Source organism: Lepidochelys kempii, chromosome 8 (genome assembly GCF_965140285.1).
Source record: "Lepidochelys kempii isolate rLepKem1 chromosome 8, rLepKem1.hap1, whole genome shotgun sequence".
NCBI classification, from domain to species: domain Eukaryota; kingdom Metazoa; phylum Chordata; order Testudines; family Cheloniidae; genus Lepidochelys; species Lepidochelys kempii.
In genome coordinates, this window is record NC_136387.1 from 50,818,435 (window position 1) to 50,836,907 (window position 18,473).

Below are 18,473 nucleotides of genomic sequence, written 5' to 3' on the forward strand. Positions count from 1 at the left end.
GATGGCTCCCCACGCAGGGCACCATCTCCTCGTCCCAGCCCTATGAGAGGGCACCAGCCCCTGTGGGCTCCTTGGGCTGCCCCAGGCATCGACCTCACCAAGCAGTATGCACTGCCAGCTGGATCCAACCTGCTTCTGCCCAGCGTGACCCCTGCAGTTGGTATGTGTGCAGTGTGACCAGGTGCTGCCAGCCCCCCAAGTTTCCTGAGCCGCCCCATGCCCGTGGCTCTCAGACACTCTAGAGCCAGAGCTCCCTCTTCCATGAGAGCCAGAGGGGATGCGATTGGCAAACGCTGGGGTGTTTAATGTCCTGGGAAGACATACAGATTTCCCAGGACAGCTACCTAGAAAAAGGGCCGATCATGGGAAAACCTGGACAGGCGGCAACTCTAAAGGCGCTGAGCACTCAAGCCCCAGTGCAGCAAGGCTTTTGGGCATGTGCTTAAGTCCCATTGACTCCAGCAGGCACTACTCCTGTGTGCTCGAGTGCTGGGCTGGATTGGAGCCAGAGGGCTCAGCACCGGGCAGGATGGAGCCCTTTGGGTCCCAGCTGGGGCGCTGAGTACATGGAAATCAGGCCCCTTAAACCTGCAAATCGTGGTCAGGCACAGGGAGGGAGAAGGAGAGCGACCCAGGGTACCGGGCGGAGTTGGAGGCAGGGCCTTGAGCAGATGGAGAGAGAGCTGGATGGGGCCTGCAGCAGCTGGAGTGATAGAGAAGGAGATCAGCAGCTAGTGGGGGGTAGTTAACTGAGCAGTGGGCAAGGGGAGTATGTGGGGATCAGAAAGGCCAGGGCATTGGGGGCTGGAGTGAGAGCACAGGGACTAGATCGGTGGGGTGGGGGGAGAGGGGAGTTTGCTGTACTGAGCTCCCCTGCTGTGGGATTCGTCTGTGGGCTGGCAAGAAGGCAAGCCCAGGCACTACTCTGCTCACTCGGATTTGTGCAGGACTCTACACTGGGAACAGGCAAGGTGATGGGAGCAAAGGGGGCAGAACATGGTGTTCTGTGACCCGATTCTTCAAAGCAGGCGCTGGGCTGGGCTGACCCCTCGGCCTCCTCCCACTTCCTCCATGTTGCTTTGCAGCAAGGTCTGGCTTTTAAAGTGCAGGAACCTTTGAAAGCAAGGCCCACGGGCTCCTGTGCTTGGGGCAGTGTGCCGTGCAAAGGGGAATGAGGGGGCAGGTACCACTCCCCGTACATGGACAGGGGCTCTGTGCGGTGCTAGTTAAACACCAGGGGTGGCATAGAGAGTAGGTTAAAACACTGGCTGACCAAGCTATGGATGGGGTAGGGCTTGTATCCCAGAAAACAGAGTGATACCATGTTGTTTCTGCAGCCCCTGCGGCTAAAACAGATGTGACCATGTAATTAAAGACTATGTCACCCTTCATACGTAGAAGGGGACAGAGTTAAGGTTGTATGGGCACCCTTAATTCTGGCATTTTCTAAGTGTTGAGAGCTTCATTTGGCAGCCTTACTGTTCTTTTATCATGGGGTTGTTGGTTTTTTTTTGGTGTTCTAGTATATAAAGATCTCCACAGCGCCCAACACAACGGGACCTCTCCCCCATGCCATTGGGAACCACCATAACAACAATAATAAGAGTTTGAGAGGCAGCGTGAGCTAGTGGTAAGGGCCTTGGGATCAGGAGACTTACGAAGTTCTGTTCTTGACTCTGTCCCAGAGCTGTTGTGTGCCTTGGGGAAGTCATTTCCCCCTCCCTGCCTCCCTGTCCCCTCCCACCTTGCGTCCAGCTGGTCTGGGTGGACTGTGAGCCTTCGGGGCAGAGACTGTCCCTTACTTTTACAGCACCCAGCTTAAGCCAATATCTGTTGACTCTTTAGTCCATCCTGCTACCTTTTCTCAGTCTGCATTGTAGTGCCCTGTGCTGAGAAATGCACCTTGGTGGTGAGTGGGGTGCTTGGCTCTGTGGCTCAGCAGGGACCCGAGAACTGGGGATGGGAGGTTGTATTTGACTGGTCTAAGGGAGACACGTCCCTGAAGAACTCCTGAGGATATCTTCCCAGGTGGGGGAGTTAGCCAGGTGCCTTGTTAATAGTGCTTGCAGTAGGGTAGAATCTGGAGGCCACTGCCAAGATCCGGGTCCTGTTGCTTCAGGAACTGTACAAACACAGGAATAGAGCGTCCCTTACGCTACAGGTAGACAACCCAGCATCGTTAGCTCCACTGCCAGAGAACGAAGGCACAGAGAGGCTTGCTCTCTCCATGTGCCATTGTGTGGCCTTGGGCAAGAACTTGAACCCAGAGCTTCGATGCCTCAGGCTAGCGTTGTATCCACCAGACCAGCTCTCTTTTCCCCTCTTCCCATTAACATCAATTGGGACTTTTCATGAGATCCCCACACCCGCCCATCTGAAAACGGACCACTTGATGGCACGTCTCATCACATCTCACCAGCACAGCATTGGCTCTTGGGGGAGCGGGATTAGAGTTCTAAGGTAAACCGAGGATACTGCAGGAAATAGAGTTGATGACTGAGTAGATAGCAACTTTCTCTCTGAAACAGAGCCCCAGCATGGTGCTTGGGGGCGTTGTGTCCAGCCCCAAATTGCGAGGGCTGAATTCCCATCCTGGTAATTACACCTCCTTCAGACTCCCTCTGCAATTTTCAACTGGAGACAGTTTTCATGTACATCCTAAACTTCTGCATAATGTTGCTCTGCAAAACATCTGCTGCATTTCCCCCTCCCCCAGCCTATAAAGTGCTTTGAGTTGCTCTGTGCTAAATAAATATGGGATAAGATTATCCTGAATATGTGTTTCACGTATGCTGGGCTTGATTCACTCAGGACTTACTCTGGCTTCTAGCAACATAGAAAATCTACCAGGGCTGGGGGTGGGTGGAAGGAGGGAGTGTGGTGGAGGAAAGCACACTGCCAGGGTGCTGAGAGCCAATTTCTACAGCACCCAGACCATTGGCTGAGGAGGAGCAGCACTGATTCACAGCTAGGGTGACCAGAAGGCAAGTGTGAAAAATCTGGATGGGGGGTAATAGGTGCCTATATAAGAAAAAGCCCCCAAAATCAGGACTCTCCCTATAAAATTAGAACGTCTGGTCCCCCTATTCAGAGGTGCGCATGGGACAACCTGGGCTGGTAGGACTCCTTTGGAAGGTGGAATCCCAAGGGGATGACAGTACCCATGGGATGCAGGAGCTGGCACTGGTATAGGGAGTGCAGTTTGCAGCCCCTTGAACAAACAGAGAATTGAAGCCAAGGGGCCAGATCCACAGCTGGTATAGATTTGCATTGAATCAATGGAGCTATGCCGATTCGTACCAGCTGGGGATCTGGCCCATGGTGAGTTTCAGAAGGTGTCTGGCCCTGCTTTAAATTATATTTAATCTACTGCAGAAAGTGATCTGGAAAATGTACATGGCCTGACAAAATCAATGTTAATGTCCCTGACAATTAGCTAATGTCTTAATAATTGAACTACACCTGCTATAGAGTTACACTGCACATCTCCAGGGATGGCTTTGCCATTGGCTTCAAAAGGAGCAGGATCACCGTGCAGAGCTGTGCTCTGAGTTGTACCTGCCACAGAACAAGCTTCCGGGTTCTGTTTCTGAGGGCTGTGACAAAGTACTTGGGTTGACCCCCTCCTCTCCGGGCTGGAAGCTCTAGGCCCTTCGGCAGCAGGTGGTTGTCTCGCCAGAGGCAAAAGGAGGATGGCTCTTGAGGTTAAGACACTGGCTTGGAAGGCAGATCAGGGGAACATGCCTGGATCAGCTGCAGATTAATTGCATGACCCTGGGCAAATAATATCTCTTCCCATCAGTTTTCCCCATCTGCAAAGAGGGGGTTAGACCATCCTGTCTAGACTGCAAGCTCTTTAGTGCAAGGGGCTGTCTCTCACCATGTGTACGCACCGCACCTGGCCCAATGAGTCCTTGCTTCCGACAGGGGCCCCTCACATTCCTACACTAACCAGTGTTGCTGGGGGGGCTGTGGGAATCAGACGCCCCCTGCTTAGTCCCCTGCTTAGTCGTTCCTTCCCTTTCCCCGAAGCAGAGATGAATTAGCAGCTGCAGGGAAGAAAGCCCGGATTGTGATTCACATCTGCAGGACTCAGCAGTTTAACAATCTTTCTAATCCTGTTATTTCTCACCTTAAACCTACCCATGTGAGCAAGGTGCCTTTATTATTCATCTAGCTGCTGGCTGTACTCTCAAACTCCATCTGCCTCCCAGCATCTGCCATCTCCCCTCCTCCCTGCGGGCTCGTAGGGGCAGGACTAGAGACCCCAGACTCAAGGGGCATTTCCATCTCGGCAACTCCTTTTGGGCAGTGAGTGATACTGACCTGCCAGCCAGTGGGTGATGGTTTATTTCTGCCCCCCTCCCCGGCTTTTATCTCGGAGCAAGCTTCGTCTGGGCTGTCAGTTTATGCAATGAAGTGGGGGTGGATTCAGAGGCGTCAAGCCAGCTACCTGCAATCAATTGCAGGGAAGGGGGCACTGGATGGCTGGGAGGGGCCAGAACAGGGTTAGGCAGAGCTGCTCAGGAACTGGACTTTGTTCCCATGAAAAAATGGACAAACACTTTCTCATTTCTACTGAAATTTTTCTTTGAGAGTTTTGGCAGGGGGGAACAACTACTATGCATCAGGAGCCTGAAAACTCCAGGAATTTTTTACGAAAATCCATCATCAAAATCGGACATTTCCCCTGGAAAGTTCCATTGTTTTGGTCAAAGAAATATTTTGAACCATAAGCTCTGGTGTTGGGTTCAGTGATGGTTCCTAGGCACTAAGGAGACTCAGTTAGGGTGACCAGAGAGCAAGTGTGAGAAATCAGGATGAGCGGTGGGGGTGAACAGGTGCTTACACAAGATAAAGCCCGGCAGATCGGGATGGTCCCTATAAAATCAGGACATCGGGTCACCCTTGACTCAATAGCCAGGCATCCACAGGGAAACCTAATGTGCATACACATGTGAACCCTCTAGGAACCACACGCCCGAGTCCATGCACGCGTGCTGAGACGTGAGACACCCACACACAAACGCACAGGGCTGGACAAACAGCACCTAAACAGACAAGCACAGCCGCAGGACAAACCCTCCCCGCCCCAGCACAAACCCACACAGGACATATGCATGTGAATGGACAAAGTTACACCCAGCCACATGGGTGCACGCACACACCCAGGCAGGGCCTCATCTCCGGGGTCTGCCTTCGTCTCAGGCATAAACTAGCCCTGAAACCGGGAGCAGAGCTTGAAGGCGGGAGAGCGGGATAGTCCATATTGAAGCAGTGGGCATCTTTAGTACTGAGGCAAGCGAAAGACAGTTCGCCCGGGGTGTGGAGCCAGCAGAGCTCCCAGCAAATGGTCTCCCGCCCCCAGCGCGCACACAGACCCAGTTCTGAATGGCAGCCGCTCCTGCTACTGCAGTTGGGGGCCAGTGGAGCCACGTCGCATTACACTGCGCCGTTTGAAGTGGCTGAGGCGCTCTGCGCCCCAGCCGACCCCATGCTGTCCACATGCCTGGCTGTGCGGTCTCGTGTCCAGGCCCCTCGTTGTGTGTGCACCGCGGCCAATGTGCCATCTGTCACCCACCGCTAGAGAAGGAAGCAGCACAGCGAGATATTTTCTGCATCATTTTCCTTCCTCCTGCTGCGGGTCTCCGAGCCTGGCTCCTGGGGAGGGGGGACCCTCCCGCAGAGAGAGTGCTCAAGTGGATGGTCCCTTCTGCTGAACCCGAACAGATCCACCTGCTAGCACTGGCTCCTGTTCCGAGCCCAGGGACGGTGTGTTGTCTCCCATTGTCCCACATCATGGGTCCAGGGCACTTGAGCCCTGTGACATCAACGTGGTGGTGATCATCCCCAGCTGCTGTGTCCCATGGTAATCCACCTGCATCAGCCCACGACCTGGGGCACCTCAGGTTGGGGCAAGACAAGGCCCCCTGACAAATCTGGCCACAGGTTCAGCATGGCCCCGATGCAAGGCAATGGCCCTGCTGGGGAGGGATAGCTCAGTGGTTTGAGCATTGGCCTGCTAAACCCAGGATTGTGAGTTCAATCCTTGAGGGGGCCATTTAGGGATCTGGGGTGAAAATTGGGGATTGGTCCTGCTTTGAGCAGGGGTTGGACTAGATGACCTCCTGAGGTCCCTTCCAACCCTGATAGTCTATGATTCTATGTAGCTAGGTCCCTGCTTTTCTGCATGCCCCTATCTTACACTGGCTGCAATCCCCCTGGGGCTGTGTTCCCTCCTCTCTCCTGCTTGCAAAGCTGGGATGCCTCTGGACTGTGAAGATAGGGTGGCTCTGATGAACCACAGGATATTGTAAGAGGTGGTGAGACTATATACAGGTGAACCGGGGGAGGTTCTTCAGATCTGACTTCTTCTTTTCCCTGTCCCCCACCCTGCGCCTCCTAGGCCTGTTCTCTCGGGCACAGGAACGTGGTAGTACAGGCTCTTGTAAGGATCCTCTGTGTGGTTTACCTCTTATCCAGATCACCATCTCCTGAGAGAGAATCCAGCTCCGAGGTTGTAACGTGGTTCAGAGACCCAGATAAATACAGGGTCCAGCCCCAGCGGATGTCTCTGACCCAGCTGTACAGAGGTGGGATGATCCCTCTTGTCCATCTCCCTCCCAGTAGCACTAGGCTCTCCACGGCGCACGGGACTCTGAACCACGGTTTAACCGCGCCTAGGACCATCCCCCTCCTCCATCCCCACGCGTTTGTTTCCACGATGGAGATGGGCCCTCAGTTCCCATGCTCTGGGCCAGATGGTGCAGAGCGCAGCCTGGCACACACAGATGGCACTCTGGCACAACATTCAGCTGTGAACTCACCAAGCTCAGGGGACAGGGGTGAGCATGGCAGAGCAATCGAGGGTGCAGTTTGCACTGATCGGACAGTCGGTGAGTGTTCAGTGCACACATGTGTTGAGGGTGCAAAAGTGTATGGCAGGAAAAGGTAGTGGGAGGGGTTAGATTAAGCTGCTGCCTCTGACTTTACTGATCCCATCGGTCCTGGCTATGGTGCCCCAACCCACAGCCATTAGAGGTGTCAGACTAGACTGCCCCCTACTGCTGCAGGAGGTACAAACACTCTGAGCCTGCCCAGCTCACTGATTCACCTCCCTTGCCTCCCATATCTCAGGGATTATGCATGGGGAGGGCAGCTTTAGCTGGTGGTCAGGACTTCCAAGCCAGCTGTGTAAATGCCCTAGTTACCCCTGCCTTGCCTTCTACTTGGCCAAAGCTGCCCCCATTTTTGGCCCTGCAGAGGGGGGAAGATTATGACGCCCCCCTCCCCCCAGTGGTCACTTTGCTAACATGGGCCCTGCTGACAGGAGCTGGTGTGAATACTGTCTATACACGCACATGGGCTCTGACCCATGTAAACACAGCATACAACTCTGTTGAGAATACCCAACCCCCTCCCCTCCCTATCTCCAGCTCGTTCCTTTCTGCTTCTGTCCTGTCTGACCCACAGCCAGTGCTGTCAGCCAGCCCAGATCTCGCCAGCAGATGGCACCTAGGCTGCTTGAGCTGGCAGGTCCCTCCGGTCCCCCTTTTTTTGGGGGGGGCACTGGAGGAATGCCTCCTGCCACCAGACACCAGCAGCCCTCCCCGCTCCTTTTCCAAGACAGACAGACCCCCTCTGGGGACCAGGGCAGTTGAAGTCTCAGTGACAGAGCATCAAAATTAATCCAGGGGCATCTTTCTGACAACAGATGGGCATCTCACTGTGTCAAGGAAGAATGTGCAGCTGGGGACAGATAATATAGGAATCCATACACAGAGTTAGGTACGGCAGGACAGATCCTCAGCTGGTATAAACCAGTGTAGCTTTCCTGATGTGAGTGGGACCATGCCAACTCACACGAGCCAGAGATCTGGCCCCAGGGTGGAGAGGGAGAGAGACACTGTAAAAGCAGAAGTGATGGGATGAAATTAAGCAAAGGAAAATTTTGCGCGAATATCAGAAAACGTTTCCTATCAGTCAGGTCTATTAGACCGTGGACTAGGCTCCTGAGGGAAGCAGCTGGAGTCCTGTTGCTTGAGTCATTTGAAAGCTGGGCTAGACAAAGCACTGGAGAATGCAGCAAAGGGAACCACCCCGCGCTAGCCACGGGAGAAAGATGACCTAATAGTGTTTTCAAGCTCTAATTTCTATTGTCCTTGCAATCTACCTGAAGGTGTATGTTAACCAGCAGCCTGGAAGATGTGCAGCACCTGGCTTCGATCTATGAGGCTGAGAGAGTATGCTGTAGTAAGAAGGGACTTTCACCCACTAGGGCCAATTCTGCCCCTCATTCTGGTTCCTCTATACCCTGCCCCTTGTGAAACCCAACTTGGGAGAGGAGGAGCCCTTGCACTCAGCACTGCAGACATTCTGGGCCATGGACAGCCCACAGACACCCCTGGAGAAGCTGCCCTAACGTAAAGTCTCATACCCAGAGAATCCATTTATAGGAGGAATATTCTGTGAGGGAACCGATTTGAGAAGCAGAGAAAGGATCAAAGAGAGGTATTGACAAGCCCAAAATTTGCCTCCCCTTCTCTAGGGTAAAGCATCCACGTGAGTGTGCGCGTGAGAGACAGAGTGCCTCTGTATGCATTTTCAACACGCTCAGCACTCCTTCCCTTCTCCCCCTGCCCCAATCAAAACAACCAAATCCAACTGCCTGGTGCCCAGCAGCCTGCCAGCAGGATCAGAGCAGCCCACACAACCCAGCACCAGGACCGCTCTGCAGTTACAAACCAGCATGCATTGGGGGGGGGGGGGGAGAAAAAATTCTTTTCTGCAAAGAAAGAGTTCTCACAGGGCCCGACCCAAAGCTGAGTGAAGTCCAGGGGATCCTTTCCAGTGACTTCAGTGTGCTTCGGATCAGGCCCGCCAACAAGCATAATCACAGCCCACTGCACTTTGGACCCTGTTCAGTGTCACACCACGTGTCCCGGACAAGACACTGGCAGCCTCTCCTGTTTGAGATATTGCGAGGGGGAGGCATGGGAGACGCAACAAGGAACATCTCTGCCTTCAAAGGGAAAGGTGCTGTCTGCTTTATGGGAACGCTGGAATGCCATGGAGATCTCTTGCCATTGGGTGTCAGTGGCTCTGCCCACGTGCCTCCCACAGCATCCAGTTCCACAAGCGACAGCACATGTTGTGTTATGAACAGCAAGGAATGCATGAAAATATGTGGCGGGCAAGGAGCATACGTGCAACCAGGGTACTGGTGGCTCTAGACCTTTTAGCAGCAGGGAGCTAGGCAATCAAGCCAGCACAGGGCCTCTCTGAAGTCCTACTAGGATCTCTGTTGTACAGATGGGGCTCTGAGGCACAGAGAGGCTAAGGGACTTGCCCATGGGTAGGCAGGCAGTCTGTGGTGGAGAGGGAATTGAATCCAGTTCCCCAGCTAGTGCCCTAACCACTGGACAATCCTTCCTGGATGCAGCACTGCAAGACTAGATGCTGGGGAGACTGGAGTGTCTTCCTATGTGAGAATACTCTGCCTGTCTGTCTCAGTCCGAGACTGCAGGACACAGCCCTGATTTCCCCTCCACGGCTCTGCGCCCTGATCCCAGCTAATGAAAGGGAGAGCCTGCGAGCTTGTTAAAGAGCTCACAGCTGTCACAGGGCATCAGCTAGTTAATAGTCTCTGGTACACGCACAGCGCTACGTGGTGGGTGCAAACCTGATGCCCCAACCAAGGAGTCGGCAGGGCAGTGAAAAGAGAGGGAATTGCTCTAATTGCTGCTCAGAGCCACTATAATCTGAGCACCTGGTTCTCCTTCCACTTAGGCTGAGGTCACACCAGAGTATCATGGCGATCCTCCCTGGTGTGAATGAAAGGAGAACAGAGCCCAAAACCCCTATGGGAATCTAGCAGCCTCCAGATTGCCTGGGCTCTGCTCAGTTGTTCTGTATCCCCTTCTGCAACAGGGGTGACCCTGTTTGTGTAACACACACGCCACCACACCACCAGAGTTCAGGGCCAGCAGGTCACAGGAGCTGATGCCCAGCCAGTTGCGCTCAGTGCTGGAACGCTTCTGTCACTCACTTGATGTCATGGCTGGGGAGGAGGAAAAGAAGCCGGACACAAGGGACAAGAGAGGATTTGCAGCTAAGTCCAGGAAAACAGTGAGTGTCAGAGAGACAGGAGCTCCCACCGCCCTGGAGGGCAGTCACAAGTACAGCTCTGGTCCCAGCTCACTCCTTACTCAGCAAGGGCTCCATCTCGCTGATAGAGCACCCACAGTCTCCACTGAAGTCAGCACCTCACAGGAACGAGCCCCCAGTCTCTCAGGCCCAGATCCTCAAAAGTATTTAGGTCCCTGACTGCCACTGATTCCATTTAGGGGATCTGGCTGTTCCCTTTGAAAAGATTAAAAGCCACCGGGCAGAGCTGGAATTTGGAGTAGCTATGGGACTCTTGCAAGTGCCATATACGGTCGCTTGTAGGTTTACTTCCTCCTCTTCCCTGTTGCTGGGCGCCAAGGGAGAGATGATCACTGTAGTGAATTGTTTGTTACATTTTCCATTCAGGTACATCAGCAGTGCCAGGGGAGCTCAGTGCAGGCCTGGAGGAGGGGATAACCGCTCCCTGTTTGCGCATGCAGAACCGACAGCAAAACAGCAGGGTAAAGCATGGGCCCTGGAGGGAGCCTTCCCCTGGCAGCACTCTCTCGGTGCAGTGTCTGCATAGCCTTAGGGCAACAGGCATTCCTAAGAGCAGCGGCCCCAGGCGACATGCATGAGGCTGGGGCACTGAGGACAGCAGCCAGAGCTTGACAGCAACAGAAGGGGTTTGGGCGACTGAATCGGAGCAGGTGAATTGGTGCCACGCGTCCAGTTCTAGCTCTATAGCATTTTGGAGTCAGAGCTTCACAGCCACTTCCTATTTCTGCAGAGGGGCAATCAGTCCCTAGAACCATAGAAATAAGAGATGCACCTGATGTATTTGCTCCTCAGTCCGATCCTCGGGGGCCAATGCAGGATTTCCCTATACAATCCTTTCTCCAGTGTTTTGACCCAGACAGTTGGAAATCACCAGCAACGGAGTCTCTGCCAATTCCTTTGGGAGACTATATACAGCCCAGTAGATCTCTCAGTTTGGAAAGCCTCCTGATGTTCGGCCAAAAAAGGGTCTTGGTTAATTTCATTCTGGCACTTGGTGCTATGGAAAAGCCTAGGGTAGATTACTCCTAGCTACACCTTGCAAAATGGTCCAGGGTTCAGAACCTTTCAAATACAAGACAGAGACTTGATCCATGAGGCCAGCGTCTCCAACTGTTTCTCATTCACTAGTGCACATCCAACCTATTTCAGGGATGACCCAAACCAGAGTCTTTTAAAGTTTGGCCCTGCTCTAAAAGGGGACTCAAAAAACCCTAACCGGCCAACCAGCCGTTTATTGTCTTCCTGTGACTCCATAACCAGATCTGCTCAACTGACAAGGAAAAGGGACTTGTGTGTGAGATAACCGCTCAACCTCTGCCCAGGATCCCTAAAGGCCAATCGTCAGCCTCTTACACTGATGAGCGTTGACGCCAATTGGCTGTATCTGAGTAACTGAAGGCCCAGTAGACTCAGGTGATTATGGGGGAATTGCAGCTCCCCTTTCAATAAGAAGTTTCTAGCCCTGCTGGTTGAGGAGAAAAGCTTGACCACATGGCCAGAATTCACCCCAAAGGTGCAAAGAAAGAACCTCCCACTGATTCTTTTTTTTTCATTCAATCTCCTGATTTTAAACCAGGGTCATGAGCCTTCTGGGCCTGACCCATGATGGTTGGGCACTTGAGATTGGCAGTAACGGCTTGCCAGCAATGAAGGCATTCACACTCCAGCTCTAAACAAAGCCAGCTTCTTTCTGGCTCATGCTTCACCCCCTGCAAGGAAGATCCTGCCACTGGAAGGTAGCGAACAATTTGTGCGACCGTACACGAGCAAGAATTGAGTCCAGCTCTATGTCTGATAGCTCCACCGGGCCTGTAGGGCTGAGGAACAACACACCTTCCCCCCAAACCTTCACTGGGCCACTGGGAAAGAATCTGCTTCCAGGCTGGAAAGAGAAAAATCAGAAAGTGCTAGGATTCACTGTAAATCAGCCACGTCTGAGAGGAAGAGCCATCTTTGCTGACTGCTCCCCCTTCTGCCATGGAACATGTCTAGGAGGCACCAGCCTTGTTACACCTTTGATCCCTCTCCTCCTTTGGAGGCCCTGAGCCCCACCCTCGTTTTCTCCTCCAGAGGTCCCTGCTTCTCTCTCATATGAGGTGCTCCAAGATCTTTAGTTGCCCTGAATCTTCCCAGTGTTGGTCTCGCTCCACCGTCTGACTTTCCCTCCTCCTTGGGCCTCCCCACTTCTCCTGCCCCAGCTCTGGGGAACCCCCAGTCCAGTCCCCACCTCTGAGGTTTGGTGCCACAATGGTGGGGAACAGCCCTGAGCCAACTGACTCTTGGCCAGGGCGCTCTCCTCCCTCAACACCTCCTCCCCAGAGAGGGGCCCAATCCGGAGAGGTGCTCTGCGCCTAGGACATCCCACTGAAGTCAGTGGGTGTTCAGAGTGCATGGCGCAGGATCAGACCCTCAGAGAGGGAGGAGGAGCAAGGGGTAGTAAACACAGAGCCTGATCCAGAGCCCCTTGAAATCAGTGGGAGTCTTTCCATTGACTTCAGTGGGCATTGGCCCAGGCGGCTGGAGTAGAGAAAGGGCAGTTTGTCAGCTGCTAGCGCATTGCCAGGAGGTTATCCTCTGGATGGGCAGCTGAAAATACCAGAGAAGCTGGTGGGAGGCCAGAGATTCAGCCCTTCTCCACGTTTAACAACATGCAGTAGGTTGTCAGACAACAGCCATCACTGTGTGCGGAGGGTGACTGTCCTCCCACCTCCACTGCTCCCTCCAGCTGCCCCTGCGCTTACACCAGGGGAAGCTGAGGTATTTTGTGAAAGCGAGACCTGCAGTGACAAAGCCCTGGAAATCTTTCCTTTGGCTACGTGTTGTTCAGATGTCGACCCGTCCTTTACCCCACCCCTCCTCAGACGAGGCCCAAGGCTGGAACAGCAGGTCTGGATTGGTGAGCACTGTCCGAGCTGTGAGGGGCCTCGTACTCAGAGAGCTGCGGTGCTGCAGGGCAAAAATGAAGTGTGAAGACAGAGAGCTGCGGGGGGGAGATCAAGGCATGATTGAGATTCATGAGAAGAGCTACCTGGGGCCCCTGAATTGGATTAGCAGGGGTGTTGAAAGCTACGATTGACATGCATTAGCAGAGCTGAATGGAGGCCCAGGATGCATCGCAGAGGGATGCTGCTGGTCTGGATTGACATGCATTAGTGGCGCTGCGAGAGGGCCTGGCACTGGAATGGCAGGGCTGCTGCAGGTAATAATGGAGACATATTATTAGAGCTGCATGGGGGCCGAGGACTGGCATATCAGTGGGGTTTCGGATCAGGAGTGAGAGGCACTGGCAGAGCTGGGCGAGCTCGAGCATCTGCCTGCTGTAAATGTTGCTCATGACTCACAAGGAAGTTTGCTAAACATATGGAAATAATTCTTAATATCACATTGCCCAGATGGTTTTGATGGGGAACATATTTGCTAGAACAGTAGATCAAAAGCCCTTACATGGTGTGGGCCACTTCTAGAGAGAAAGAAAGATTCCCCTCTCTTCGCCAGGGACGCTTCCCCCTCCCAGCCTCCAACTCCAATCCCACATGCTCAGAGACAGGAAAAAAAACCCCAAACATTAGAACAGTATTAAGGAGGCAGGTTGTAAATAAACTCCCTTGAATCTGATGGCTCCAGTTGATATCTGTTCTGTTTATTTCCTTTTTCAGGGGGTGGGACACTGCTCTATTGGTCCCCAAAATCCCTTTGTCTCCTGCCACCCACATAAGAATAGCTCTTGCATAGAAGGGTCATGCATATATCTCCAGGGGAAGGGAAGTATTGTAAGTCAGAAGATGGGGGAAGCGGAGGCAGAGAGAAGGGAACAGGTTTGGCGAAGATCACACTGGTTTGGGAGCAGAACCAGGGATGAAAACCAAGGCTCCCGATTCCTAGCCCTTTCCCCTAGCCACTAATCTGCCCAGGTTACTTGATGTTTGCTCCTCTCCTGTGTGTTTGTTGCATCTACAGTTTGAGGTCATCTACCAATTAGATTGACTTCACCTTCTGGAAAAGCCCAAAGACAGACATGAAGCAGCTGTGCAGACGGGGGCTTGTTGTTTTGAGCTTAATTGGTCAAAATCTCCTGGCACCATAACAAGAGCACAGGGATGAGCCATAGCAAGCAGGAATTGCCTTGAAAACCCTATCTCAGCAGCTTCCACGTAAAATCAATAGCAAAGCCCCTAGCAGACTTCATGGAGTCTCCGGCAGTTCTTGCTTTACTGGGTCAGAACTCTGCTTGGCTTAGGGTTTTTTTTTAAGGGGGATTGGATTAAAAAGTGTTTGAATTGGGAGCATCACTTACGGTGGAAAGGCTTTCTAAAGATGACATCCTTGCAGTGTTTCCTAAAGACAGTCAGAGTCTGGATTCCTCTGTAAGGTTGTTCCAGAGCTAGAACCTCCCCCGCTGGCAGACTTGCCATCACTGTGACAGAAGCAACTTCAGGCATGGCCAGCAAGTGCCTCCTTAATCGCCTAACTACATGCCAACAAGTGCTTCCAGCTATGTACTTTTACACCCCTGCCTTTATTTCAGCTTAAAAAAAAGCTGAAGTCAAAAGTGTTGGTGCGGACTTTGAACTCATCTTTGTTCTGTAGATATTTTTAGTCCTCTCTGCCTGAGAAAAACCCCTAATAAGGAAGAAAATGCTGTATCCACAGTCAGATTCTGCTGAGCAGAAGGCCTTGAACCTTGTAACTCACCATCTTCATCCAACCCCGCCTCCAATCAAGCAAGCAGGAAACGCGGACTCACAAAGCAAAGCTCCTACCGAGCATCCATTCCGGGTGGGCACTCAAATCCCTCCTGAAATATCTGTTACGAGGTAAGAAGACAGGTTCACCACACCTCCTCCTGAATCCACCACAGGATGCCCCTTATTGGGTCACCCCCTGCCAAGGGGCCATGAGGGTCTTGCTTTGAGGTCAGATCTGGTTATGAGCAAAATGCTGACCCAGCCAGCGACCAGATGGATGGGAGACTCTGGTCTCTCACTAAGACTGCTCCAGTATCAGATCCCTTATGGGCAGAACCAATACAGTGTAAATAAAGGCTGCCACTAGTGGCAGACTGCAATAGGGGGTACTCACCACCAGAGCAACCCCTCAAATCAGGACACAGGAATGCAGGGATTCTTCTATTTCAGCACCACCTAGTTGTCAGCCAAGCTGGTTCTCCAACAGCCTGGATCTCCTGGGGCCCAGCCCTCCAGCCAGGTCACCTTTCAAGTTCAGGCCCTTTCCAGGATAACAGAAGTCTTGTTCTTCCACCCACCTTCGGGGCAGAGAACTAAGCCCATTCTAGGCTATATTGAAGGCTTTCTGTCTCCTTTAGAGAAAGCTGGATTCCAGGATGCTTCCTTTGGAGTCTCTCTCACAGTCTATTGCTCATTGGAGTTCCCTGCTCTTTACCCCTACTCCCACAGGCCTGCAGAGTTCTTGCTTCTTTAGCAGGGCACTTTCTCCCCATAGGCAGCTTTCCCCCACTGCCTTCCTCCCCATGTAGCCCACAAGCTTCTCCCAGGGACCTCCATTGCACCCTGTGGGTGGCACACCCTGCCAGAAATACCTGCTTTCTGCAGTTGCTACCACAGCTTGCTCCCCCAACTGTGCTCTCTCTCTCTCTCTCTCTGTCTTTTTACAAAGCACAGCTATTCACCATACTCACAAATGGCCCCATTAGTCCCACCTCCTCAGAAGGAGAGGCAGCTAATTATGGCACAGAGGGGGCTAATTGGAGAGGGCCAGCTGACCCTTAAAGGGACAGGCTGCCATGTTAGACAGATAAAGGGGCCCTTCTCTATGTGCTAATGCACTTGGGAAATGGTTGTGAAAGAGGATTTCTTTGCCTGCCTGGACTGGACATCAGGTACCAGCCCCAGGAAAAGAAGATGCCCAGGACCAAATTGTCAAGTGCTTAGCACCCTCCCTTGAGAGTGACCTTTACAAAGCACTTGCCACCCAGCCACTCCCAGAGGGATGCTCCTGGCCCAGTTTTCTCACCACTTTGGTGCCTCAGAGCTCTGACCTTGGTTGGAAGTGATACATGTTTCTTCAACAGTTTATTGGTTTGTTTGGTTTTCCGGCTGTCTGGTTTTTTTTTGTTTGTTTGTCTAGTTGATTTGGCAGTCAGGACTGCGATGCTGACAAATTGTTCCCCTTGCTGTTACTGAGCATTTCATTTCCTCAGCAATAAGAACCCTGGACCAAAGGAATAAGCTGGGTGCAGTAGGTTTGTGCAGAGCGAGCACATACTAGATAGTGGCTTTTGGGACTGTGCACCCCATCCAGAGCACATGAGTCCACTCCTCTGTGTGCATGGCAGGTCCAGTCAGTGGGTAGGAGCATCCATGCAGCAAAGGAGGGAGGGTTGGGAAGGGTGCCACACAATTAAGGAGCAAGGTAGCAGCCGGGCGTGGTTTCGGATACAGTGATGCTAAAGGGAACTGGTCCTCAAGCAAGTAGCTATGACTCCTCGGGGTTAGATGCACACCCTGAGATGAGACGCTAGGTCTCAGATCCTAAATCCATGGAAGCCCATAGAAATCTCCACTGGAGCTGCCCCAAGAAGTCACATCCATAGCAACATGTTGCAAAAATGCCTTGCGGCGGGATGGACAAGGAGCTATCTTTGGGCCAGGCCCATCTTGGAAGGTCACCATCAGCAGGGGGCCTGGAGGAGAACAGCAAACGTTTCCCAGATACGATGCTGCCTTTTTGCCAAACGGCAGGGCATTTAATGAACTGGATGAAACTGGGGGGAGTGGCATGCCCGACACCCTCTGGAATCTGTCAAAGTGGTATTGCATTTTGCAGCTTTGTCCCCAAACCTCGTGAATTGCCCTCTGTCCTAGAGCCCTGCACCTTCTCCCTTTGTGTCTCTCTACCCCACCCACATCACCATCCCATAGCCGAGACCCGGGGCGCTCTGGTCAGCGGCCACAGCTCAAGGCCAGAACAGGTCATGGAGAAGGAATTTCCCATACTCATGGGAGCTGCTTCTTCCAGATCAGAGCTGAGCTAAGCTGGTGGGACAGCGTGGGGCAAGCCTGTCCTGATATTGCCCATGTGGTAGCTGTTCTGGTAAAGAGAGGACTTTGGAATCCAGCACCAAACACGCAGACAAATGCTAAAGTCAGGGTAGAACAAACAGCCACCGATGGGTTTCGGACCTAGCTATGTGCCGCTATGCGTTTCTCCCCAGTACCCAGCGTAACAGCACATAAGCTACCAGTGGGTTCTCTGCCTGTCGGTCTCTCTCACTAATGCCCTTCCCCTCATGCCGTTGCAGCGCTGGAGGCCCTGAGGAGCACTGAGGGGGAGAGAGTGGCGAGAGAATGAAGAAGCCAACCGCGCAGGAGAAGCATGAGGTGGCAGCAGTTTGAAGGGCTCCGGCTGATGGTCCCATGGGCATCGGCCCTGAGTCTGTGCTGCTGGGGGTTAGCAGTGGCCACCGCTGCCAGCCCGGTGCCTGACCAGCATGCCGCCGCCTCCTCCCCCGGCCAGGCGCCGCTGGACTGGCTGCTCACCGACCGGGGACCATTTCACCGAGCTCAGGAATACACTGACTTCGCCGAGCGCTACCGGCAGGGTTTCACCACCAGGTACAGGATCTACAGGTGAGAGGGGGAGCTGGTGTTCCTTCCCTAGGAGGCTGTCTCTCTACAGGGGCGAGGTGAACGCGCGGGGAGAGGAGGGGAGAAAAGAGAGACAGGGTGGGGAAGGCAAATATGACAAGCTAGCGCAGGGGCGGCCAACCTATGGCTCCGGAGCCACCTGCAGCTCTTCAGAAGCTAATATGAGGCTCCTTGTCTAGGCACCAACTCCAGGGCTGGAGCTACAGGTGCCAACTTTCCAATGGGTCGGGGGTACTCACTGCTCAACCCCTGGCTCTGCCACAGGCCCTGCCCCCCACTCCACCCCTTCCCCCGAGCCTGCCGTGCCCTCGCTCCTCCCCCTCCTCCCCAGAGCCTCCTACACACCACGAAACAGCTGATCGGGAGGTGTGGGGAGGAGGGGGAGGCGCTGATTGTTGGGGCTGCTGGTGGGTGGGAGGCACTGGGAGCGGGGGTGGGAGCTGATGGGGGGCTGCTGACGTATTACTGTGGCTCGTTGGTAAATTCTGGCTCTTTCTCAGGCTCAGGTTGGCCACCCCGGAGCTAGCGTGTGTATGTGCATGTGTGTGCATTGCTGTCCTCTAGTGGAATATAACAGATCTGCTCAGATAGGAGTGCCTTTCACCTCTTAATTCCCACATAAGCCCCCATGGGGTGACTCTCCTCCCCTCCCCCTGCCATGGACTGGGTGACTGCAAACAA

At 53.3% G+C, this 18,473-nt stretch overlaps 1 protein-coding gene across 1 annotated transcript in view; it reads left to right on the top strand.

The window, feature by feature from the left end:
- Nucleotides 1-18,473, top strand: part of BRINP2 (BMP/retinoic acid inducible neural specific 2) — a 52,287-nt gene that overhangs the window by 6,408 nt on the left and 27,406 nt on the right. Inside the window, exon 2 of the mRNA XM_073356478.1 lies at nt 17,447-17,774. Coding sequence (XP_073212579.1) covers nt 17,521-17,774 — 254 coding nt within the window. The 5' untranslated portion in view covers nt 17,447-17,520. The remainder of the gene's footprint in view (nt 1-17,446; nt 17,775-18,473) is intronic.